Source organism: Haemaphysalis longicornis, unplaced genomic scaffold (assembly GCF_048455015.1).
Source record: "Haemaphysalis longicornis isolate Haplotype H1 unplaced genomic scaffold, Haemaphysalis longicornis Haplotype H1 scaffold_7, whole genome shotgun sequence".
Taxonomy (NCBI): Eukaryota; Metazoa; Arthropoda; class Arachnida; order Ixodida; family Ixodidae; genus Haemaphysalis; species Haemaphysalis longicornis.
The window spans coordinates 165,809,285-165,836,651 of record NW_027526422.1 but is presented as its reverse complement, the minus strand read 5'-3'; the positions used below and the strand labels follow the sequence as shown (position 1 = coordinate 165,836,651).

Sequence of the window (27,367 nt, the reverse complement as noted above, 5' to 3'; positions counted from 1 at the left end):
ACTTTTAGCAATGCGTTGAGATGCTAGGAGCCTCTCCTGAGTATTCTTTCCTCCATGGCCGACGCCACCGGCCAGCATGTTGCAAACCATGTTGGAACCTTCCGGGCAAAGGTCACGTGGTTTGGATTCGTCCAGCACAAGGAAGCAGCTAGCATGTTGCTGCAGATCGTATTTGAAGCTCCTGCGCAAATGTCACGTGGTTTGGATTAGCAGACAACGGAACGGCGTCTGGGGAAAGTTGGTTGGGGAGGGTGCTCCTTGGTGGCGACGCATGAGACATGTGTGAGGGAAAGGCAGTGAGAGAGATGACACCTTAGCCGCGCGTGTCGTACTCAACTTCACCCTTCGCTAGACGCTCCTCTCCGTTTTCTTTGATTCGTCGCTGCTGCGTTCGCTGACTTGGTTACGCGGACATAAACAGACGCCACTACCGCGAAGTCCAGGTAATGGCTGCCAAAGGGCTGCCCCCTAAAACGACCGAAACCCACCGTCGCCATTTCCGCTCAAATTCACTTCGTCAGGTAGCTGCGAATTCCTCCCGGTAGAAGAGAGGCTTCGCCAGTTGGAACGCCGGCTTGAGCCCATACTTCGTTTTCAGGTAGGAAGACGTTCCAGGCGGCATTTTCGCCGGTGTCTTTCACGCCTAAGTATGCGCCATCACCGGTTGCCGGTGTATGCGTGCACGGTTGGGGATAGAAAATGGGGGCGTGCACGCACATCTAGGCTTCATGCCGCTACCGATGAAATGCCGGTTCTGTTGGTGGAAGATTTAGATGTCGAAATTACATGGCTCAATACGGTTAGTGGTAGTAGTAGTAGTAACTTTATTTTGCCCAAAAGGTGTGGTGATTGCACCACTGAGCTATTCGCTCAGTCATCTAGACAGCGGGGCTCCCGGTGTTTTGGGAGCTCGGTGTCTTCAGCCAACTGGGCGAGGGCTTCTTGCAGGTGGGGAGCTGGGCTAGAGATGGCAGCCTCCCACCCTGTTAAGGATGATATGTTATGAAGTATGGGATGATTTCTTCTACGTGATGCGGGTATTAATGGACATGACCAAATGATGTGGTGAAGTGATGCTCGTTCCACAGAACAAAAGGGGCAAGCGTCCTTATATTCGCCAGGATATATGATGGACATGAGATGTGGAGTGGGGAATGATAATGTTTGGAGCGGCCGGAGAAGGACTGCATGCCTTCGACTGAGCAATGGATGTGGTAGTGGAAAAATTGCCCGATCCTGGCCGAAATGGTCAAGGATATCGCCGAAAGTATGGAGGCGGTCCTTATAGCCGAAAGGTTGCGGGATATCTTCAGGGGTCCTATGAGGCTCTCGGCGAACCATATCTCGAGCAGTCTCATTGGCTCTCTCATTTCCCATCAGGCCAGAATGTGCCGGTGACGAGATTATGCGGAAGGTCTGGCTATGAGGTGTGGGCCCTTGCGAGAGGGTTGTCAAGGTTGTAGATGATACCCTGCCGTTTAAAAACTTTAGTACGGCGGATTTAAAATTGCTTATCATGTTAAGATGTGGAGACCGGCTGTGGGCTAGGGCTAGACCGATTGCCATTTCCTCTGCCTCTGTGCAGGAAGTGCAGCTTACAGATGGTGCAGCGATGGGGCTGCCCTTGGAGTCGACCACCGCTAGTACCGATGCGTTCCTGTCTTGATATGGGGTGGCATCGGTGTATACCACAGGAGACCCCGGTGGGTGTTGTTTGGCAAGGGCCTTCGCTCTTGCCTCACGGCGTTCCTTATTGGGGATGGGATGCATTCGCCTAGGCGTTGGGGATAATCTGATGACATTCCTCAGAGGAGACGGAATGGCAACAAGTCGCGTGTAGTTTGGTGTTTGGGGTACCAGGCCTAAAGACCTCAAGATGCACCGACCGGCAGAGCTGCGAAAGAGCCTCTCTAGCTGTGTGGTTCACTGTGCCTCTATATGTTCGGAGAGGGTATTGTGTATCCCGAGGCGTAGTAGGTTTGCAGTTGATGTGTGTTGGGAGAGGCCGAGCGCTCGCTTGTGTGCCGTACGGATGAGGCTATCAACTTTCTCCTGCTCCGTCTTCCGCAGGGTGAGAAACGGCAATGCGTATGTAACGCGCTAGATGACGAAGGCCTGCACCATCTTTATGAGGTTGGACTCCTTGATGCCCTTGTGCCTCGTCGAAATCCTGGAGATGAGTCGGGTGGTTTGATATAGCCCCTTCTTGATCTCTCTGAGTGCATCTGTAGGCCGGCCATTAGCATTTAGGCGGAGTCCCAAAACCTTTATGGAGGGAACTATGGCAATGTTGGCTCCTGATGATGTGGTTACGGTTATTATCGGTGGGCTTTTATGATTTGGTTTGTAGGTGAAAACCTCCGATTTTTTGGGGGAACACGATAAGCCACGCACGGCTGCGTACTCCTCAACGGTTTGGGTTGCCCGTTGCAGGGCGTCCTGGATTTGGCCGTCGGAGCCTCGAGCAATCCACAGAGTGATGTCGTCTGCACATATGGAATGATGTAGGTAGGGTATGTCCGAGAGGAGGGCCGGAAGGTCCCTCATAGCGAGGTTAAACAAGAAAGGTGACAGTACTGATCCTTGGGGCGTTCCTAGGCTACCCAGTTTAATGGGGTCGGATTGGATGTTTCCGAAATGAAGGGTGAGTATACGAGATGAGAGGAACGATTTAATGTAGTTGTACATGCACTCTCCAAACCCATTCTTGTTCACCATCTGTAGTATGGCCGAGTGTGGCACGGTGTCGAAGGCTTTGGAGATATCTAAGCCAAGGATAACCTTAGTTGTGTGCTTTGGCGCGTATGCCGAATCCAAAATGTGATGTTGTAGTTGCAACATAAGATCCTGAGTGCATAGACGAGGGCGAAATCCTAGCATGGTGTGAGGGAACAGCTAAGTCGCTTCGGCGTGTTCCGTGAGTCGGGTCAAAACAATATGCGCTAGTAGCTTCCCTAGGCACGATGTTAGGGATATGGATCTGAGATGATCGATGTGTGGCGGTTTTCCAGGCTTTGGGATGAGTATGGTCTTGGCCGTTCACCATTTTTCCGGAATTTTACCCTGTGTCCAACATTCATTAAAAAGTGCCGTGATTCCAGTGATGGATGAGTCATCCAACTGCCGAAGAATCTTATTAGTAATCTGGTCAGGGCCAGGGGCCGACCTAATGTTTAGCTTATAAATGGCAGCCTTGACCTCGGCTTCTGTAAAAAGTGCATCTAAGGTGGCGTTGGCTTCTCCGGTGTATGGCGGGTGTTCTTTCGGAGGGCCTTGTGGTATGTACTTGTTGGGTAAATGTGTAATGAGTGCATGTCGCGTCCCCGGATAGTTGTGTATCAAAAGGGGCACCGTTTGGTTCTGGGACGACTTGGTCGACGTCGGATCAAGAAGGTGGCGTAAGATATTCCAAGTCCTTTTGGTACTGAAAGTGTGGTTTAGGGAATCACATAATGAATACCAGTTTTCAGATACCAATCTAGATGCGTGATTTTCAATCTCCCGATTAATGTAACCTATTTTTCTGCCTAGGCCACGGCTGTGTTTCTGGCGGATGAATCTGTTTTTGAGGCTGTCTCTAGCCTGGATGAGGTTGGGCAGACGCGAGTCTAGCGGCGGTAGGCTGGGGTCTGATTGTATGATTTTGGTTGCTTTTGCAACCCTGCTGCGTAACTCCTCCTCCCATTCTTAGAGAGTGTCGAGTGTAGGTGTAGTGGCTTGTGTTGTTTTACGAAAGATGTCCCAGTCGATGAACGTGTTGTTTCTTTTTTGATGAGATTTTAGGTAAGCGGGTACCTCGATTTGGATGAGCTTATGATCACTGCCAAAGTCCTGCCCAGTGTTCGCCCATTTAACCTCTCCTGTTATGTTTTTTGGTGAATGTTAGGTCAGGTGTCGTATCTGCACAGACGCTGTTTTCGTGACGTGTGGGAAACAGGGGGTTGGTTAGGTGTTCATTTTGTGCAGTTTCACACAGCCGGCGCCCTTTAGGTGTGGCCCTTGGGTAGCCCCAAGCGCAATGCTGCGCATTTAAATCGCCTGGGATGACTATGGGTCTTACCCGCTGTACGCAGAGCTCCATGGATTAGGCAAAGAAGAGGGTCAGAGTCCTTTTCCCTCTGACTGCTGTAAATATTTAGAACAAATAGGCTTGTCCGCCGATTTACGTTTGTGACAATTTCGATAAATGTGTGATCCACCTCGCTGTCTATGTCGTGTTCTTGCGCTATCACATTACGGCGAGTAAGAATGGTTGTTGGAGGTGGATTTCGGGACTTAGGCATGAAAGTTTTGTAGCTGGCTAATTTGGCTACTGCGCCAACTTCTTGTAGGCAAATTACGTCAGGAATCGAACCCACAAGATTGTTTTCTAAGGCCTGGTGAAGGATGCCCCTCTTTCAGCGGTATCCTCTGCAGTTCCACTGCCAAATGATGATGTTATTCAGCGCCATGGTCTTTTTCGTCTAATAATGAGGGACGATTGTATGGTTTGGATGCTTTCTTAAGAGACGGTCGAGATTCTATTTCTGCCAGTCGTGCTTCCAAGGCTGATAATTTAGAAAGGATAAGATCAGCCTGCGCTTGGAATATTTTGTAGCTTGGGCTCATGGCCTTCTTAACCTCCTTAGAAATTTTCTCAATGCCTGCCATAAATTCCACTTTTGTGACATAGATGGAGCTATAGTTCGATTCCTCTTTGGAGGGACTACTCAGGGAATTTGATGCAAGGACGATTTCGCTTTCCATGGGGGAGTTGGAATCGCTATCTATAGGGCCATTGGTATCGGCCACGGTTGCGTTGGTGAGTGTGGCTATCTGTTTTTGTAGTTCAGCTACCTTGGCGCTAAAGTTTTCGTTTTCTTCCAGGGTGTTGAATAGGAGTTCTTTAAGTTCAGCTACCTCGCTATACGATGATGGTGGTGATGTTCCGGGAGCTACCATCTCAGCCCAGGTCACCTTTGAGGATGTTGAATTGTTGATCTTCTGGGAGGGATGCTTGGGTCCGTACGCAGGGCCCGATGCACGGGTAGCGCCAGGTTTCTCCTCCGTGCTAGCAGGTGGATCAGCAGCGGCCCTCTGCTTCCGGAAGCCTGGCGGCGTTGTCTTCCCACGGGGCGCTGATGGATGCTGGGCACCGTCTTGCCTTGGTATCTGGATGTTGGATGGCTTGCTTGAAAAAGACGGTGGCTTGAAGCGTCGCGTGCAGCTTTTGTCTCCAAAAGGGTGGTCTCCTTTGCAGAGGGGGCATTTAGGCGTGCACGAATGTGGGTTGTCTTCTGAGGTATTCTGCCCACATCCCTCGCAGCGGCTGGGTGTCGGATTCGGGCACACGTCAGCCCTATACCCCACTGCTCCGCAGGCAAGGCATGCTTCCGATTTTTGCTTGTGTATGTAGCAGCGAAATTCCGCTCCGCCGAAGTATATAAGAAGGGGGACTTTAGGTCTATCAAATGCGATGAGAGCGGTGTTTGCCGCCCCCATACGTCTGGCGTGTATTGCCGGGGGGTTAGCAGAATTTACGATGTTATCAATGATGTCTTGCGGTGTGTCCTCGGGCGGAATCGCGTGTATCACTCCTTTACAGGTGTCTTCCGGGGAGGCCACATAAGGGTGGGTGCTGTAGGCGCGATTCTCAATATTGAGTTGGTGCACCATGCTGTATGTTTTCGCCCTCTCTATGCTTGGGGTGCTCATAACAAACACGTTTCTAGCCGCGTTGGGACGGTGGATGTCTTCTGAGGTTTGTAGTTTGGTGAGCCCAGCAGCAACGAGGGTTCCCGAGCGTAGGATGGCGGCGCTTATTTTGGAAACATCGAGTCCTCCTTGCAGGCGGAAAACGACTTTCACGTGCTCCCGTGGTAGTGGGGTAGACGTAGTGCATGCTTAGCAGTCCCATGCTTAATCGGATAGGGGCTCACCGTTCCCTGCGAGGGCTTCTCGGCGCGTAGGGTTTGAAGCCTTTTCTGACTGCGGTTGCGGTAGCATACCATCCAGCCTCGTTGTTCGGTTACATCGGAGGGGTCGATGTCCTCTCCCGGTAGCGTCGAGGTGTCCATGTCGGTAGTCGGAGTCGCTTCATCCGAGTTCGAAGCGGGCGCCATGCGTTGAGGTGCGTTGATTGCCGACGTGGCTGCCGTTGGCTGGCCGCCGCGCGGCGGCGAAGGGAGGGGGGTTTTATTAGGCCTAGCGGCGCAGCCTAGCGTATACGGTTAGTCGGCTGTCCTTAATCGAGTGGTTCGAGTGTGGATTGAAGTGTTACACAGACATCTTACACACACAGTAAGATTCATGCGAGGGGGAAGGAAAACGGACAGTTTATACGCAAGAATAGAGCTCGACAGCTTCCAGGTTTTAAATCGTAATAAGACGGATGCATGCCGTTCGTTTGGAGGAAGAGCAAATATTGAAGCGCCGGCCCGAACACAAGCGCGAACGGGCGCAAAACAACGAAAAGCTGCTGCCACCGCGGTTACCGGCTCAAGTTGAGCTCGTCGAGTGGAGGCGAATCTCTCCCAGATGAACAGCGAATTGCCCGTTTTGAAAGCCGCCGTGGACCAATATCACTTCTTCAGAGGCATTTAGGGGATATTTTCGACGGCGTCTGTCACTTCTAAGCACGCGCAGATGACCGATTGCCGGTTTATGCGTGCGCAGGCTTGTAGTGGAGAATAGTGGGAGGAAGGAGGGGAGGCGTGCTTGCGCAGCTCTAGGTTTCTTGCCCATACTGATGGATAGCATGTCCGTTGTGCTGGTGCGAGGTTTAAACGCGGACGTTAAAAGGGCCCATCGAGACCGGTCCGGAGTCCTTAGTGGTTGAGCGGATTGGGTTTGTGTGTTAGGCTATGTTCAGACTACCGACGCAAAAGCCGTATCGTTGTCTATGGACGTAAAAAATGACATGTCACGCATTTCGGCTGGCTGAGGCGTGAAATGACCTCATTCTTTAAAGATATTACGACAGTTGCGTCGACAATCTGAACCCGTCCTTACACAAACAGTAAGATGCTTAAGACCCGGGAGGGACATAGGCAGTTCCATGTTTATCTGAAAGAACAAAGCCTGGATCCTTAATAGGTTCATGCAGCTTGTTGGCTAGGAAGTATGCTCGATACCAAATTACGATACACGTGTTTTGTTTCGTGCACTCCGTGGACTGCGTTAAGCTTTGCAGGTTATTCTTCTTCACAGAGTTGAAGCGCACAGATTTTTTATGCTTGTCGTTAGCTATTTGGCCCAATTATCTTTAAACGTCTCTATGGTTGTCTTGAGCGATTTGTATGGACAAATTCCTATGGGTATGGCTGTCTTAAGCGATTCGTATCGACATTCCTATGGGTGTCTTTAGCTTCTTTTATAGCCGGTTATATGGTTGTCTTTAGCTATTTGTATCGGCTCTCCTATGGGTGGCTTTAGCTTCTTCTATAGCCGGTTCTATGGCTGTCTCTAGCTATTCGTATCGACATTCCTATGAATGTCTTTAGCGTCTTCTATAGCCGGTTCTGTGGTTGCCTTTAGATATTCGAATCGACATTCTTATGGGTGTAGTTAGCTGCTTCTACATCCGGTTCTATGGTTGTCTTTACCTATTCGTATCGACATTCCTATGGGTGTCTTTATCTTCTTCTATAGCCGGCTCTATTGCTGTGTTTAGCTCTTCTTTCGATATTGCTATGGCTATAGAAGAAGCCAAGCCAAAGACACAAATAGGAATGTCGATAGGAATAGCTAAAGACAGTCCTTGAAACGTCTAAACATAATTGGGCCAAATAACTTAAGACAACCATAAGAAGAATTTTCAAAAGCCGACCATACGATATTTTTGCACGGGCTGCAGCCACAAGAGAATCACCACTACTTGAAACACCAACAGCAGCAGTCGCTGCGAAATTACCAGCACGCTGTTATGCTGGCATATAGCCTTGCGGATCTCTAGATCTTCTCCTGCGTTACTTAGGTTGTGTGACTAGCTGCATTCTGTAATATATGCTCCGGGAGAACTTCCGCGATATAGGGGGAGTACAAGGTTGCGATTGCAAACACTTCGCCAGTTTTAATTCACAAAAAGCTTAAACATCGGCATTGAAGGAAAGTAAAACAAAGGGGTTTTTCATCGCATTTATTACATAAAGGGTAGATATCTACGCTGCTTTGCCGCCAGTAAATAGTTGTTCACATACACCGATCGAAACACACAGCACACGCATTCCAACACTCTGACTCACACTTACGTTATTCACCCGACAACCCCAGTACGCGGTACATTCACCGCGAACGCCAGACGAGACACAAATACCTACAGGTGCTGGGTAGTTTACAGAAAAGAGAGCACTCAGAAGTCGTTCATTACACTGAGTACTCAACGCACAAAGTTGCAAGTACGGTAGCTAAGATGGAAATGCACTCTTAAAAAACAATGAAGATGGTCGCACGCAATGCAATAATAAAAAACGTTTTCCAAGTCAGCTCAATTGGTTTCTTGTAATTTTTCTCAGTTCGCGAAAAAACAATTATCTTTGTCACATCACCACGACCAAATCTTTACTTCTGCGTACGTTGCAATGCCCATGCGGCGCAGGGTAGTTTGAAAACGTATTCTTGAACACCAAAAAAAAGTCCTGAATTTCTCGCAGGATCACACCTCTTCAGTTTGTAAGATGACTCACCCTGGAGTTTTGCGTACGATGAAATTCCTGTCACAGTATCGCAGGTACCCATTTTCGCATGACTTGAAGTTGATGTTGAATTAAACGTAACACTGTCACCGTAAACACCAAAATTTACGACAGCGAAAAGCGACAAATTTGCTTGGCGCCAGACCATCTACGCGAACACATTGCAGTCGTATCGTAAATTCCCAGCACCAGGCAACACGTGCCATGCCCGCGCAACTGAGCAGAAGCGAAATGTGGCTGACTGACTCCATCTTGGTATAAGCAGGTCCATCCCGCTAGCAAATAGTGCGGAGATACGTGGCCATCTTTCGACCTTTTTCTAACCTGTTCGCTGCTAATTATTTTTATTTGGTACATACAACATCGCTTAACGTTTTGTTTTATTCATCTGGAAAAAACTACATCTGTTCTTAGTAGACAGGAAAAATTGTCGGCCACTATCATTGCTGCGCGGGGCTAACACAGCGCTCTTCTTTTTAATGAAAGCTTTCCTTTGCATGGCCGGGCTACAGCGGCGACGCGCGCTGCGTGCACGCCGCCCCTCTAGCCCGGCCGTGTCCTTCGGTACCCATCGCCAAATCCAGAGTGCCAAACAAACAATGGAAAAAAAAAGAATCTAGGGTGTCCCCTCTACCTTTTCATCTCTTCCCAAAATTTTGTTTTCGCGCCTCCTTCGGTCCGTCGTGGGTCACTCTCCCCCTTTCTTAATGAGTAATCTCAAAGTGGGCACCGCCGGAAAAGGAATGTGGTTGTTCGCAGCCGCCAGCATATTTCTGACCGTGTCCGCGTGTACCGTAGGCCGCGAAAGTTATCTACAATCTGCTTCAACGCTGACAAAGCCGTTTTCAGAGGAGCCCGCTTTTTAACTTGACCTCGGCAGTGAAGGGCCGCAGAGGAAGAATTCTTCGAACTTATACGTCTTCCGGTCAACGTTTATTTGCAAGCTTTGCCGACGCGCAGTATCCAAAATTGCAAGCTGAATTTGAGCGTATTCAGTAGCTGCCTTTAATTGTACTTTTCCCGTATTGTTGATAATTAAGTACGTAATGTAATTGAAGGAATACTTTCATATAACCGGCCGATCAACCTCATCATCGTTATTCATTCTGTGTTTTAGATGTAGCTAGATAAACCATGAGATTATGAATTTCGCATCATCAGTCATATTAAAACAGGATTTAATGGTTGCTGAAAATATATATCTATAGGCTAACACTTTTCTATTAGCGGCTGGAGACTTTAAGCCATATGTCCCTATGTACTTAATTAAGGAAGATTCTATGGATGCAGGCCTGTAAACACTGCGCTAAACGCTTTTTTAAGGGCGGCTAAAAGCTGCCTAATTGTCACACGTCTAAAGGTTTACAGGTACATATTGCGCTGCAGCCAGCCGCAGAAGCTTGTGTGGCTGCCTCTCATCAGTTTTAGGAGAAATTTCTTCCTATAGCTGGCAAAAGGGAGCTGAATGGTTTTGTTTGTAAACGTAGAGCGAAACAACGGCCTATAGCCTGTCATATGAGCTTTATGGCTTTCTCTCTTTTGCTTTAGGACGAATTCTTATCAATAGCTGGCAAAAGATAGCTGAATGGTTTTGAGTGCGCAGAGTTGGAGCTAAACAACGGCCCATAGCCAGCCAAATTAGCTTTTATGGCTGTCTCTCTTTAGCTTTAGGGTAAATTCCTTCCTATAGATGGCAAAAGACAGCTGAAGGGTCTTAAGCCTGTAGACTTAGGGCGAAACAACTGCTTATAGCCAGCGAAATGACTTTCTCTCTGTAGCTTTAGGACAAAGTTTTTCCACTAACTAGCAAAGGATAGCTGGATGGTTTCAAGTTTCTAGACCTAAAGCTAAACAATGGTCCATGGCCAGCCAAAAGAGCTTTGTGCGGCTGTTCTATAGAACAAAAGCAATACATATTTCTTTAGCTGGCTACAGTAACCTAAATAGCTGTGACTCTATAGAGTAAACACACTAGGATGTTTTATAATCGTCTACAGAGAATCGTATGGTTTACATTCTTTAGTGCAGGATGCATAAAAACTTCAATAGGTGGCTATAGCCTAATTTATGAACCTTTTATGGGTGACCATAGGGACCCGTAGGTAGCCAAAGTTCACCATAATTTTTCCATACACGCCCATAAGCCGTTTTTGTATCGGAGCTACAAGTATGAGGCTATGCGTAGACAAATGTGTTTTGCACAGAAAAACATGAGATGACTGACGGGCTGGCGTTACAAATTTACAGATGAATTCTGTTTTTGGCGCAGCCAGTGGCTTTTGATCCTGAGTGTATCAAAATGAAAATTATTCAATTTTCCCGACAACGCAAACCATTCCAAACAAAATATAATGTGAATAACAAAGCTAGCCCTCAGGCCACCAAAACTAAACGTTTAAGAGTCGCATTTTCTTGCTACATAACACGGAAGCAACCCATAGAATCATTAACCATGAAGGCAGCCCGCACGCTTAACATCACTAGGTGGAATTTTAGCAGGCTCCGCGCTCTGTAAGAGAACTTTTATATGGCAGAAATATTCGTCCAATCCCCGAATACGATTGCCCAGTATGGGACCCCTGCATTCAAATTCAGATAGATAGTGTGAGGCAATACAGAACCGCGCTGCTTGTTTCGTTGCGAAGAGTTACGTTTTTTAAAGCAGTGTCGCTTGGACAAAAATTCTCTTAGCTGGCCTACACTTGCATCGCGTGGCGCATTTTTTCGTGTGGATTTTTAAGAGACATGTACTTCAAACGACCACCACTGAACAATGATGCTTATCTGGTGCTGCCCAAATATATCTCCCTGGGTCTTACCCCAAGCTGAAGGTAAGAGAAATTCCCGCTCATACAACAAAATGTATGAATTCATTCCTCCCGCGTGTCATATTTCCGGGAACCAGCTTATCGGGAACAGTATCCAAGTTGCCAGCGAATTTGTACACTATTCTTCCTAGCGTGCGCGCAGCTTATTGCATACGTTTTCTTTTATACGTGAACTTCTGTGTATGCTTATGCATGTACTTCGCATACTGGCGAGTGTTACGTTCTGTGGTGGCATATTTACATTTTACAGTGTTATTTGTTTCCCTCTTGGAAGTCTTTATTCCGGTCATTTTTTGTGAGTGGAGTTTGTGTGTGAAAATGCGTTTTTATTTTAGCTCCCTACTGGAATACGCATAGAGGGGAATGTAAATATGGTAATCAATAATTAAAAAAAACAAATGATATGCTTAGTGCTCTTAATCCAAACTTTCAGCGGCTTTTCCGCTTGAGCTGTTGACCGGTGTTAGGAGGATCTATATTTGTGAAAGCATCAAAATAAAAATTGGCGCCCTGCCACGATCGCCTTGCAACATGAAGGACGCGGTATACATTCTGAAGCAGTTGAAGGCGCTGTAGAATGCTGAAGAGATACGTTTGTAGTACCAATACGCCGTGACAGCAAAACTACTCTGTCCTGGAATACGTACTGGCAACTCGCACTTTAGCTAGTCACTACCTGTGCATGTTTTTACTATTTGGTGGCTTGGTCATAATTAGGTCACGTCGGATTTACACGCCTTCAGGTTTTGATGCACGCGTTTCTACGGCTGAGGAGGAGAAGGTGTTCACCTTGGGGAAGAGATCTTATTCCATGACCCCTTAAGACCGTCCGTCGTCTTGAGCCCTGTGTGCCAGCCAAAGCTGGTCGTCAGAGTCCGAGCTGGACACTGCTCTCTCGCAATGCTCAGGGGAGGGGAAGAGCCGGGGGTTAGGTTGGGGTTCCTATCGCAGCCCCACACAATATGATAAAGCGTGCCCGGAGCCTTACAAAAGCGGCATTCCGAGGAGTAGAGGGTGGGGGCCAGAATGTGGGCTCTAGTTGGGTGAGGAAAGGTGTTGGTTTGGATGCCTCGAAGGTGGTGTTCTTGTTTTTTTGTAAGGTTTTTGTGTGGAGGAGGTTACATTGTTCGCAATCGGCCTTGTTAACTGTGCTCGTCTTTTACCCTTACTTCAGTAAGAGCTTGTTCCTCCTAACTTCAGTAACTGGAATTTAGGACTAATTCGAACTGTGCGATACGGTCCAGCCATGTACCACAGAAGTTTTAGAACTGGGAATTCCGTTAATTTGAGCACGTGTAGGTTCCCCACGAGTAATTGGAACGACGCTAAACAATGCGGGCGGCTTGGCGCATGGAACGCGGCCGAAGAAACGTGACCGCTGCCCACGCACAAGGCTACGTCGCCTGCCGAACGGAGAGAAGAAGGAGACAGAAGGTCAAAATAGGATAAACCAATTCAAATCCCACATGGAGGCGTTTTCCCAAGGTTCCTTTTTTGCGATGTGCGTCGATGCGAAGGTGATTGCAGTCGTGTGTGCTCCGATGCCATATAAAACATCATTTCTCCTGTAACAAGTACAGAAAGTGTCGTCGTCCGCGACGTTAAGAAGGCGGAGGGCGAAGCATGGGAGCCGCCCTTCGCTCGGGTGTCGTGGTCGGATTGAGTCCTGCCCCCGAAACTTCACTTTTGGTGAAGGTGAGCAGGGCGCCTTCCGCCCCTGGATTTCCATTTCAAGGGCAAGAGCGGACTGCGTTCGCGGACCATTTCAATCGCCAAATTGTTGAAATGCGCAACTGCTTTCCAAAATTACTGCCTGTTTTTATTGTGCAGTGTTATAAGTTGGAACTTTAAATAATTTGAACTCATTGATTGTGGGGTTTAACACGCCGACGGAACGCAGGCGATGAGGCGCACCATAGTGGAGGGCTCTAGATTAATTTGGACCTCCTGGGGATGTTGAATGTGCGCCGAAATCTCGTACGCACTAGTGTTTTTGCTTTATGCCTCCATCAGAAAAGCGGCTGCCGCGGCCGGGAATCGAACCCGCCACCTCATGCTTAACAGCGCAACGCCTTAGCCACTGAGCCACCGCGGCGGCTGAATTCAAACTCAGGTGGCGTCACTCTTGCGGTTCGAAGTTCCAAGTTAAGAGCGAATCACTTAAGGCACTCGGGCTCTCGGCTCCTCCTGTCTTCTTATGTAATCATGGTACTAAAACACAGGGATAGTCGTTTTCCAACGCCTCGCACTAGAACGTAACGCGTACTAAACGAACACACCGGGACACTCGTTTTCCAATGCCTCTCGCTAGAAGGTTTCATCTCTATGGACAAGAGCGCTTACAAAGAGACACACTGGGACACTCGTTTTCAAACGCCCCTCCCCCCGCAGCGCAACTTTTTAGCGCACTTCTTAGCATTCTTCCACGTGTGACACGAAGACATCTTACGGCCAGTCTGCCTGTCATTTAATTCGTTAAATCCGGTTCAACGGAAGAGAGAGCGCCCTCGCCTCAGCAAGCGCCCGATTTCTCCTCCCATCTGCGATGCTCTGGCGGCCAATCAGCGCGCGCCGCGTGGCCAGAGAGGGACTTACTATCTTTGAATACACTTGCACACTGCATGCTTCACCCTTTCGCAGGTTTCACGTCAGAGGAGATGGCCCGGCATTTTTTAGTGTTTTAAATATACTCTAAATTTAATCTTGTAGGCATTTGTACACAAACTTATATTTGACTTTTTTAAAGTCAAAAGTCAAAATGCATTTACTAGGTCTATTAATATGCCCAAGCCTTTGTAAGCTTTGATGATAACTGGGTCCCACGCTCGCCTTGGTTTACGGAGTTCTCTGGTTAAAATTGACTAACTTTTATACCTCCACTCAACTACAACTTCGTTTGAATACGGCCCCTGAGGAATACGGCGTCATGGGCGCAGGCCTTGACGTCTTTCTTACTCATAAAGAGTCATGTAGACAAAATACAGCTTTGTTCTGAGTTTCAAAGCAGGCTCTGCTTTTGGAGCATTTTTTAAAGCGGCATTCGAATGAGTTTGTTGCGGCAACTGAAAGAACGCCAGCCAATAGCCGATACACCACTGTCACGCGTAACCTTGGTGACATAACGGATTATGGACACAGAGAGATGAAGTGTAAAAGAGTTTTTATGACAGGTGATGGTATAGAGGAGATAGAAAAACTATATACTACAAGTGTCGAAAATACGTACGAAAAACCCCAAATGTTCTTTCAGGCCTTCTACTACAATACTCTCCTCACTCTCTGTCCGTATTGGTTCCTAACGGCTACTATCATACTCCAGTTTTCCTTGCTTAGCTGCCACCAGTTCCTTGCGGCAGTCGGCTGTCCAGTGTCGCTGAAGTAGCGTCCGTGAGCAGACGTACAAAAGGTGGCCGCAGGTGCATATGTTGCCCGTGAATGTCGTTGCTGAGGCCAGCGGGGCAGAGCCGCTGTTGTCGAGGCAGGCTTGTGTCGACTGTTTGAAGAGGCCAGCGGGGCAGTGTAGTTGGTGCCTTGCGGGTTCCTAGGCCCGGGTCCCGCCTCCTTCGTTCGCCTCGAACCATGATTTCTCTTTCCACCGGCTCCTCGTCTTCCTTCTCCTTTCTCTTCTTCTTTCTACTCCCACTTCTAAAAATTTTTTCGTCTTCTAATTTTCCTCGCACCCAGGTTCCTGACATCTGCCCCCGCCGTCAAAAGTTTTTAAACTGTTTCCAAGATTGACGACGATGACACGCACGAATATTACAAATCACAGTCACAGTTACTTTGTCACAGCACAGGTTATTTCAGTCCTAAGCACCACAGAAATCACACTCTAAAGTACAAGCAAGAACAATTGGGATAAAGTGAACCTTTCTGCAGACTTTGATATCAGTCGCCTTCTGTAACGTATAACCGAGGCTATTCCTAAAGCACCAAACACTTATCACCAAGTCGAGGCAATCTACTCATAAAATCTGCTCGAACGTTATCTCATCGTGTACCTAGTGGACTCGCCACACACTAATTTTACTCATCTTTCTCACTTTGAACATGCCACAAAATACTCAATTGTTTTACTAATCTAGCCCTTAACCCTATTCTGTTCACCCAGCACTTCGTTTTCATATGCTGATATTCTAGGCCAACTCCATTTCTAGGACCTACACCGTCCTGTTTCCAATTGCCGCAATTGTTGTGCACATAAACCTGTTCAGCAAAACTTCTTTTGCCAATAGGATGACTGTAGGTGCACCTCCCAATTCCTCGAACATCGTGATGTCCTCGAAACTGTTGAACCGTTGATCAGCGTCTCCACCTCTTCGGAATTCCCTTCGATGCTCTCCTTGGCTATATCCAGATCATCTTTGTTTCACTGTAGCGTCCATCCACTATAAGGTCCCGATTGTCTGCGGATATGACTTCATACTGCCTAAATGTTCTGCCTTCTTGAAAGGTGCTACCGTATGCACTGTTTTTACTCTTTCAACTCCAACCTTGTCGTCTGGAGAGGGCGCCAGGGATATTCGCAATCAGATTGCCACCATCCACTACTACTGTTATTGCTGTCGAGTTGCGCATTTGGACCAGTGAGTTCAAGTAGTGACTCTTTGTTCTCAATTGCGGACATTCCACGCGCTGTTCCAGACATTGCTGCTGCTAAAGAGATTCTTTTTTTTTCTTTTTCTGTTCGTATGATTTTATATGTGCCCGCCTTCTATTTTCTCCATTCACCTTCATTACTTGGCAATTATTTGTCGTGTCTTCGTCATTCCATTTCTAATTCCTGCCACATTTCTAGGAGCAGGTCGTATGGCGGTTCCTTGACACATTTGGCTAAGATTTTTTACGTGTAGTAATGGGTCACAGCTTAAACAATAGCTCCCGGCCAGCAGCGTGCCGTACATATACAATAACTACCTGCGCTTCCTGCCTAGAAACTCATTTTGCCTGATCGGATTCATCCTCACCAACACCCTATTAGTTCCGGTATCCCGGAGAACTGAAATTCATTTCGCTCAGAGTTCACCGTCTACAACCGGCATCTGGCATTTGTAGATGGTGAACTCCGTCTAGGTGAATTTCGTCCTGGAAAATTAGGAGTTGGTGGCAAGTGGTTCTGAAAGTGAATGGTAACGAATATAAATTTTAAAAAATCTCTGAGAGAGGAGGGTAAAATGCCACGATTCGAGGTCACTTCTGTTTGAAGAGTTGTGCCGAAACCCCCTAGAAGAAGAAGAAGCGCCAGGAGGAGACAGCAAGGTCCGGAATGGGAAGCCAGGAGTAACGCTGTCGGGACACCGACGTCGCAACCCAAGTCTGAGCGGTAGCGGACAGACGGCGGATCGGTTCCAGGCTTGTTGGCGGCACCAGCCGCGATGGTCGTGTGCGCGGAGTATTTCGTAGGAGGAGCGTCATCGGACCGTCGACTCAAGGATCTACGGCCCCCACTACGGCGACTCTACCAGGAACAGGGGCTGCCTCTTCTCTTGTACGGCTAAGGCGTACTTAGCCGGCAAGCTCCGACTCAAGGAAAGTACGGCGTCAACGGTGTGTCGTAGCCGCGCATCGATAAGTCCTCCTCACGCTAAAGCCGCATCCGGATGGCCCAACCAGAACAACACAGCGGCAACCGTGACTAGGCAGGACTTATGGATAAGAGTAGCTAGGTTAGGACATTGTTGGGACATTTGTCTGATATTCAGTTTAATAGTGGAACTGTAATTATTAATAGGGTTTTGTTGTTTCTTTTGTTACGAATTAGTAGTTCAGTTATTCATTTGTTTTGTTTATTTTGAGGAATCATGTTTGCTTTGGGAGCTTTTGTCTTTTATTTGAATTTGCCTTTCTCTTCGCATGTCTCCGCTGCATAACAATAAGTGACAATCAGAAGGTACGGGACAGTCTCTATTATGACGGATTTCGAGCGTTCGTAGAAAGCCGAGACAGGTAAAGAGAGAAAATTAATTTGAGCAAGTTGCTAAATTATGTGATGGCGGGAGAGCCGTAGGTTTTTACTTGGATGCTTTGTGATACCTGTTTCTACGTACTAAGTGTGTTTGTTGGCTACGTTGTAACCGCATTCGGGATACTAAACACGCCGATAAAAGTTTTGCAGGGTTCCTTTATTATCTCGGCTATTTGCTAAAGTTTCAGATCAAAATGTTACTGTTGTTAACGGTATGAAACAGACTTCTTAATAAAACGAAGTTGTAATTCGTCGTCATGGTACCTTTAAGCAGTCGGCCATGTTGTGCACCAGAGGCGCCGGATTTCCTACGTACGGAGTAAAGAAATGCTCTCGCAATAATTGCTTACCGAGGTAAGACGACCGATGGCGCCCGAAAGAAAGAAAATGCAGGAGGTCGTATTAGAGACACTGCTTCAAATATAAAAAATACAGAAGGTCCCCTGCGGAATTTTTCGGCAAGCGCACTCTCCACGGGCTGAGCTCCAAGCACAGATTTGCCTTGGACTAGTTACAGCTTTGTCCATGTTATGTAAGGGTCTCATTATCGTATGAAATGTGTTCTGTTAAAAGGACCTCAAGTTATTCTACTGAAGATTCCATATGTTCCCTGTGTACATAGCTATGCATCGGATCGTGTTACGGGTTACGAAATAAGAGACAAACGACAGGTACACAGATAAGGCGGGGGGAACAGCTTCATCATAATTCCGCATTAAAAACAGCTATGTTTACTTGTAATTGCTGTAGCTTATAACGGGGACCCTTTAAGGACACCAGCCATGGACAAGAGGCGCTTGGCCTGGGCACAATTAAAGTATTCAAATTCAAATTCAGGTTTATTTACCCTAGCACGATGCTGCGATGTACGGAGAAAAAGCCGTAAGTGGCCTTGACTATGCCCGGTTACGATTATTCACGCCGCTGCCCTGTGCGTGTGTGCTTCAGATTTGGTACAGTGCGGTGAAGGTTCGTGTACCCGGCGGGAGATCCTGCCTTCCTCGAACATGCTATGACAGGCAGGAGTGTTTTCGCCATGCCAGCGCTCACTGCAGTGACTCACGCTCACGGCAGTTGCAAATACAAAACAGACTGTTCTGCGTGTAGAGACTTCAAACTTTCAGTAAACGCCGCTCGACGACACCCCATCTCCCACCCCTTTCAGACTCAACGTGCGCAGCTACAGCACCCATCATGAGACGGGTAAAGAGTGTTCTGGTGCGCGTCTACTCTATTACAGCCGTGTGAAAAGGTGTTTGAACGTTTGCGCTTCGGATTATCAATCATGCAGTTGTTATGTTGGTCATGCTGTCCCCTCGCCCGGAGGGGTGGTGTTCCCGTATGGTCGCTGTTCATCTCTCGCCGTGTAGTACTACAGGTTTTACCTTTGGCTTTTTCTCGTCAGCCCCAAGGCAGCTAAGTATGCTCAGTCCCACGCCAGTGTAATAGGACGTACCCCCATGTTGAAACAGCTTATGTTATACAATGCACATTTTTACGAAACCTGCAGTACGATGCATCCGTCGAACATTAACAAATAAAGATTCGTACGGAGAGTAACTCACAAATTTGACATTTATAGCAAGTCAAACATAGAGAGAAAATATAACATATGAAGCAAAGAAAGGAACATCTCAGAAGCACTACCGGCTTTACAGATAGCGAGCTGCTGATAGCAGCCTGGGATAATGGTTGCAAGCTTGCCAATGAATTTCTCGCTGGGGAAGGCGCGCTTCGTCTGGTGGTGCTAAATTTAATGCCAAACCTTGCCTGGCTTGCTTAGCTCGCTGTGCGACCAGCTACTAGTGCATGGAATGTAGCGGGGCACCAACCAATACCGAATGTATTGATCAGTACCTGCAATACTGGCAAGAACTGAGAAATTACTCTTGAGTGTAGACGCGTTTCTTAACTGAGGAAACTATAGTGTACTGACGTTTACCACACTCCAACCACGCCCACCTGCTCGATAAGCATTCTTTTTTCGGAACATTTCTGTTTATTTCAACATTAGCAAACTGTATAGAGTTTGTTTGACATCGACGAGATTTTTTTATACACGAATGTAGTCTGTTGAGGTGCAAAAGTTCCCAGTGAAAGCCTATATTTCTACAGAGCAGCTGAAACAGGACCATTTTGTTCGGGGAATTTCTGTTATTCTTGCGTGAGAACAATGATTTCCCACCGCAGACAGCACTAATCAATGGCCACGTCTTTGGTGGCTGCAGCTTTCTTACTTTTACAGGAGCCACGCTTCTAGCGCCAACGTGGGGTGGATTACAAGCGCACGAAATGAACAGTGGGTTCCAAAACCGTCTGCCCTGAATGGCTGCGGCGAGAAACGAACTTTTATTCGGCGTATCTATTTGAGCAACTTCACTATGGCGAAACGATGTGAACGTGGTATAAACCACGCTTCCTTTGTTTTTATTTTTCAGGCAATGGCTGTAGTATAAAATGCTCCGAATGTTTTTTTGTATTTTATTCTTTGTGATGTACTGCGTTGTTTGAACGCGTGGCATGTTATGAAACGCGTTGGAAAAAGGGTAGCAGCTGGGGACGCTTTTGCGTACTATATCCGGTTGACGCCAGCTGGCTGCGTGCTTACGCCAAGCTAGCGTAGTAACAATGTCGTGTCTAAAATCTCTTAGTTAAAAATACCATCCAGCCCACGCAAGGTGTGCACTTACCCCAGGATTGATCGGCAAAAAAATATAGGCTACTGCCCGAAGAAAATACAAAATAACAACGACGCAAGGCCGATGAAACGCCTGTGCATAGGGTGTGGGGATTTTAAACGCAGCGCTACAGAGTGGACGGACGTCATAGGGACCGAAAAAAGGCATACGACCAACAACAAATTCCACGCGGGGAATTGTCGAGCATGGGAGCTAGCTCTATATAAAACTGGTCGGGGTTACAGGTAGCAATAAACGTGTCGAAACGCTAAGACGTTACAGTCGTCTATCGCAAACACAGGCAAGGGCGAGTAGGCATGTTTGTATGCAAGTACAACGGAGTACAAGAATTTATCCGGCAAGCTTGTGAATGAGAAGGAAGCGATATCTTTGTTGTTATCAGGTCATAAGGTACTACAAATGCCAGGCAGACAATAGTTCCACATCTCCGAAACACAAACTTTTAGGCATGTCTCAACTCTGTACTGTTCGGGAATGTGAGGGCAGCAAGACAGATAATTTTTTTTAGGTTAGCGAATTGGGCCAAAGTGTGCTTTCTTGTATGTGTTGGATATGCGGGCCTCAAACCAAGAAAGGATAAAGCCATTGCGGTCAGCGAGTAACACGGCCGGAAGGTCCAGTTTGTGAAAGAAAATCTCTGATCTACCCGTGAAAACTGCCGACTGGAGCTTTCACAGAATAATCCTTCTGAAGCGCGAGTAGAAGCAAAAGTTAAAGGTGCACTGCGAAGCACTGAAATCTTTGTGGTAACGTTATTTTTGGTTAAGTTTTCTGCTTCGCAAAACCTTTTTTTTTGTATATATGCGCGATAGGATTGTATACCGGGTTCCCCATCGCTGTCTTATGAATTGTCGTCGTATTACTTCGTCTTATATGTTCCTTGTAGCCTTCATTCTCGAAGAGCATGTAATACGCAGGCAGCAATCGCGAGAAGGCGCAGCCTCTTAAACGGTCTGCTACTGAAAAATCGCATAGTGGCAGCCATTGCCTCAGCATGCTGCCACTGCTGTCAACGCCTTCAGTGGCACGGTGGCGCATATGAGTTGAAAAGAAAGCAATGAGGTTAAAACTGCGCTGAAACCAGCGAAAATCCCCCATACGAGTTGGTTTTTGTTCGGCCACGACTCCAACCAAAGAACACCGGAGGGCTCTGGGTCATGCATCCGGGAAGAAAGGTCCGCATGCCGCTTGCACTTTCTGTCGCTTATTGTGGCTGGTTACCTGAAGCCCCTGGATACTCCACTGATTATTAACTCAATGTACTGAGTAGTACGCCTGAAAAGAAGTTATATTTTTTTCTGATTTATCCAGCTTACAGAATTACAAGCTGCGGATCTTTGGCTTATACTCCGGGGTCCCCTGGGTCGTGCACTAGTATCCTTCGTTGTCAGCTCGAGAAAACTGTTCCATAAATAACGGGGAAAACTGAATATGAACAGCTGTAAAGTAATGAGGAATAAGCATGCCAAAAGCGTCCTCTTCAGCTTAGGAAACGAAACGCCAGAAGTAAATATAACTGCCTCGGACAGATGGTTGGTGCTGACCCCAATCACGGGAGATAAATCCGGCGCAGAATAGGCATACATTTGGGAACGTTCGCAAATTTTCTGAAATAACGACAAGCAAGCTACCTCCGTTACTCAAAAGAAACATCTACAACCAGTGCACACTACCGGTGGTAACATGTGGAGGTGAAACGTGGCGCTATGGACTTGGGCCGGTCATGTAATGAGACAACCAGAGAACCGGTGGACACTTCTGTAACAAGGGGAATGCCATTGAGAATGGCCTAGAATAACGGGAAGACAATTCAGCCGATCGAGGGGAGAAATATATAAATTCTGGAGTAAACTGTACACTCGCGCAGCGCTGGACAGCTGCGGTTGGAGTTCAATAACAGAGGCCTCCGTCCTGCAGTGGAGCTGAGGAGGCTGAAGATGATGAAAGACATTACCAAAACCTACGTCTGCCTATTAACGCAAAACAAAGAATAAAAATGGGTCGCCATCCCTCCCTGCGAAGTGGATGTCTAGCAAAGCTGTCATAAACCATTAAAAATGGTGATGGAGAAGAGTGTGAAGTGTATCTCGGCGTCTCGGCGGGCTTGCCGGTTGCTCTCGGCTAGTGTCACCAGATAAGAATACAGAGTATCGGCACTATTTTCTCTTTTTATTCCGTTCTGTCGCCAAGATGATTAGTCAGTTTGCATTCCGTGGAATATGTGCACACTGCGACGGTTCCTGGGAGCCGCGGTTTTGTTGTTTATGCGTTCATTCTAGTCGTTCAACTCTTACACTTAAATTGTCCTCCCTGCTTCGCGGCTTCGCGCGATTGATGTCGTTCCGAATGGGAAATTCAAACACCCGTGTAACAATATTTCAGCAGCACAATTGTGCCCAATAATGCTGTTTGCTGTATCTTCAATATTGTGGTCAAGAAACGTCACAGTCAAAGTTAACGGCGAGGCCGTAGATGCGGCAATCACACAACGCTGATGACCCGCCGCGCTGGCTCAGTGGCTAAGGCTTTATGCTGCAGAACCCAAGGGCACGGGTTCGATTCTCAGCCGCGGCACTGCTTTTCAGGTGGTGGCAAAAAGCGAAAACGCCCAAGTGGTCGAGATTTCAGCGGCGTACGTGAAAGACTCCAGGTGGTCGAATTAATGCGAACCTCTCACTACCGCGTGCCTGATCGACTGTGTAGCGTCGGCGTGTTAAACGTAATAATCAATAAGTCACGCAACCCGGATGAACGGCAAAATGTACGCCATTGCTGACGCGTGCCCCAGTGGCGGTACTCTAGTACCTTATCTACTCACACTACGGTCAACTTCTGTGGCGGCAAATGGTGGGTCCTGCCTAGCCTCACGCATACACACGGCGCATTTGGCAAGAACTGCTCTATTTATGGACATTTCTCCTGCCTACCGTGCACAGATACTTTGAAAACATTACATTTACTTGGAACACGAGGTGGTGGGTGTCCAATTTTTACAGGTGCCTTAGCATCCATAATAGCATTTCTATGCTAGTTTTCTGGTTACCTTAAACGAAATCTGAGCTCTATGCTGTATACCTATTAGCCTGACGCATGCCCTCGGCGTCTTAGGTCTTGGCGCCTTGGCGTTATTGCCCACAGAGGTCGTTATTGCCCACAGTGATAAAACCATTGGGCTGTAGAGGTATATAGATTTGGAGTAAATAATGAAATTGAAGTTTGAAATATAAACAGTTGGATACAAATAGAGTATCTCACTGTAATCATTCCAAATGCTTTCCTCATTAAACCGCAAAATATATAACGTCCTGCTCTGCCGCTTTCCATTGTGTGTTGCGGTATTGGTGTACTTGTGTCACTAACAATGGCACTAATACGTATAGCTTTGACGCGTTGAACCCCACAACAATAAACACTTGCACTTCCCGCCATCACACCTATAGCCGTGCAAGAATTGCCTTCCTTTAAGGAGCCAGGCAAACCTACCTGCATGCATGAATCCATGCGGACTAATCAAGACTAACTTACCTAAGCCGAAGAATTCAAATAGAGTCCTCAATGCCACCTAAGGACAGCTTCATCATTACGTTTAATTTCTGTCGCCTGACTTGAAAAGAAAGTTTTAATTAAGTAGGTTGCTTTACTGAAATCGCACTTCGTTTCTACGACAGTGAGTACTTCAAATTGCACTGGTCGCAACAGCCGTCTAAGAACCACTATAAAAACCTTTTCAGGTGTCTAGAAATTGCAATTATTTCCCGCCATTTCTGTTTTGAACGATTCTCAATAAATATTTAGTTGAGGGGAATAGTTCCTTATCCTGTCATTTAATGCACGAATCCGAAAAGCAAAGCAGTACGTACCACTTAGAGCCCCGGTCACGAGGGAAGTGCTGTCCACCCACGACGCAGTAGCATGGTCGACGACGTAGTGTTCCATGTAGAGCACGTACAGGTATCCTTTACTAGACGTTACCATGGTGGTCAGAAACACAATGGACGCCGCTACAACGGGAATTCCCCAACACCGGTCTTGCAGGTTGCCAGGCAGCTGGAACTTTGAAATCTGGATCGTCTCGTGCGGCAAGCTCATGATTCGGCCTTCCTGGTGGTAATTTCTACAGCAGAAAATATCAACGCTTGTGTTGCTTCAGTCCTTGTAGTACTGGATGCTCAGTTGCTTGAACTGTGGTGGGGATTTATGCAATGAGTCAGCACAATTTATGGTCAGCCTGACTACGAGTCTTTTCGGTGTTCTGCGGCATTTCAAATTCAGAAGCTCTTCTGAGAAAGTAATACAGTTGAATTTGTTCCTTAGTTAGACTCTTAGCGTCCAGTTATTTTTGATATCGCGTAAGCTCTACTGTCAGTGTCGGACAGCTTCATTTGTTGAGGGCGGCTGTTCTGATGACTGAAACTGAGTCAAATGTCAAGTAGAAATAAAAAAAAACATTCTCAATACACACCTGCTACCGCAGCTGCACCTTTTCTTTATTAAATACAGCAGAGGATGGCTCACTGTATGGCGGGCCAATGACTGCACTGGCGCGCGAGGCATGCTCTACGGTAACGAACAACACTGCATGCCATGAAAGGCAGAACGGCGTGCACTTGATATCTAAAAATAGAATCCTAGCACAAATTTTTTTCTTGGTCAATGCATGGTATTCAGGACAAGTGGCAGATGCATTACAGAATTTCGTAAGAACGTCGAACTATTGTAGAAAGCAAGTGGCAGGCCACAAACACGTTTTGCAGCCAAGAAGAGGTTTTAAAAGTAGACCAATATCTATGGTAAAAAGTAAGTACTTTATAAGACCTATGGAACGAACCAATGCACTTACCCTTCACGAAATATAAAAATACTAAGAAAGGCGCGCTAAAAAGCAGACACTGATAAATGTAGATTCGGATTGTATTTACGCTGTCATGAAGTGCTCTGTAAGCCCATTATTTTCAGCGGCTGGAACGCGGTTTTCCAGCAGTGTTTTGTGTCGCTGTTCTTGGGATATAAGCAAAGGACAATGTTCAACATTGTGACGCAATTTGTTCTACTTGGTGTTCACCAAACATTCAATATGCCACACAATGTGTGACAATGTGTCCCAATATCCGGACCAGCTAATATTGACGGGCTTCGAAAGCTTTAACAGTTGCTCCACATTCCTCTTCGGAGTTATCGTAGCCCAGAAAGCTCCAAAACAAAAAGCATTCCGTTCGCACTTGCACAGTTCGACAATGAATCGACACAGGAATTTGTGGCTGACCTAAATAAATCCATTTCAACATAATCTTGTCTAAGCTTGTTCATCAGTTCAGTTTAAAACGGGCTCTTCTGCGATCATATCCAGTCTGGCTTTGAAAATGGCGATAATGGCAATCATGCCGATAGCTTTCAATGAATCCCTGAAAACGTCCGTGTAAAAATAGCCTCGCCATAACACATGTGATTCCATTAAGCCACAGCATATCGCGTGTCCTAAAATGAGCAGCATCGGTTTTTGTGTGTTTTCGTATTTCCCAGGTTTTTGAACATTACCGCTCTCAGAAACAAAAGTAAACAATATGCTTTAACCGGTACTGAACTCTATATGCCGCATTCCCTCCACTGCTGCCTATATTACTACGTTTTCTTTCGGTCCTAATCCGCGACACCTTATCTGAGCTCAGGACTAAAACCACTACTTAAAAAGGCAAAAAGTACGGTCCACTTGCCGTAGGTGCCTCAAAATAGTCCTTCTACTAGGTCCTGAAGCTCAACATCTTGTTATTACGCGATAGCGTTTTTTGGCTTTTTTTTTATTACCCCGTGGCTCTTAGCCCTCCGAAATCAGCCGTGCACATCAGATGTCCACGGAAATACGTCACCGCTGCCGCACGAAAGCTAAGGCCAAGGGAGCAAGATTCGAGGCCTGCACCGAATTGTAATGTGGAGCAACGCAACTCAGGTTTGGAAAGGGGGACAATGGTACAGCGGCGGATGCGAAAGAAAGGGCAGGCGTTTTCTGCAGGTGCCGTGCCTGTGCGGTAAACTTTGTTTTATGTCCATTCGATTTTAGCATGCTCGGCAGACACGATCGCCAGCTGTGCCGGCAACGTACGTCATACCACAACGCGTGTTTCCGCCAGAAGAATAAAATATTGTAAATTTTGGTAATTCATCTGCGGCACCTACGCGTGGGATCCGAGGAACGTCTTTGTGGAAGTCTCCAGAATAATTTGGACCACCTTACTATATTTAACACGTGCAAAATATCGGCACAATGGTGTTTTTGTCAAAACGGCTGGTACGGCCGGGAATCGATCCCGTGTCCTTCATCTCAGCAGCGCAATGCCTTACCCCCTGAGCAACCGCGACGTGTTTGCCGGCGGAATTTATACCGGCACCAACATTGGGTGGCTTAGCCTAACCAGGGGGAAAACGATTAACACCAATCTCTCAGAAATCAAGAAAAGCATACAAGCAGAAATTAACTAAAATAAAGCCGACTATATAGATTCTAATCACGTAGATTTTCAACATACTTTGTAATATTCCAATGTTTCTATCTCCGCTGCAAGCTCGGTTTGTCAAAGGACAAGTGGCGCCATGCGTACGGGAGTAAAATCACCGTAAAAATAAGTACGGATGAACTCTAAATAAAAAGTCACGGGAGAATGGTCATCTTTGCTCTGGAGACAAGCGGTGGTGCCAAAGTCACAACCGCCAGAGGAAAATGTTTGACCATTTAACCAATCTTTAACAAATCTTTAGCCCACAAACAAAACGCCCAACCAAAGGGACACCAAGAAAAAGTGAAGAAACGATAAGACTCATGCAGCCACTGATCACGAGCCGAATTTATTTAGTCATTTATTTATTTATTTATTTATTTATTTATTTATTTATTTATTTATTTATTTATTTATTTATTAGAGTGCCCTCAGGCCCTTTACAGCGTTACAGAGGGGGTAGGTACAGTGCATGAAAACAGGTAACAGTGTAGCAGTACAGGCAGTATGTAAACACAAGCTTATTTCCGGAAAATAGTTTCCTGCATTACATGTACAGAAAATGCATTATTGAATGATCTTCATTCGACACAATGTGGTGGGGAAGGTGGTTTCATTCCTCAGACGTTTTGGGGAGAAATGAATCGGAGAATGCGTTGGTGCGGCGAGATGGAACGGCAACCTTGAACGGATGGTCGATGCGGGATGACATGTA

The 27,367-nt window shown here is 46.8% G+C and overlaps 1 protein-coding gene across 1 annotated transcript in view; it reads right to left on the bottom strand.

Annotated features, from left to right (window-relative positions):
• LOC144145442 (monocarboxylate transporter 13-like) overlaps window positions 1-24,345 on the bottom strand; it is a 53,586-nt gene extending 29,241 nt beyond the window's left edge. The window contains exon 1 of the mRNA XM_077677066.1: window positions 24,025-24,345. Coding sequence (XP_077533192.1) covers window positions 24,025-24,253 — 229 coding nt within the window. The 5' untranslated portion in view covers window positions 24,254-24,345. The remainder of the gene's footprint in view (window positions 1-24,024) is intronic.
• Between the last annotated feature and the right edge of the window lie 3,022 nt (window positions 24,346-27,367).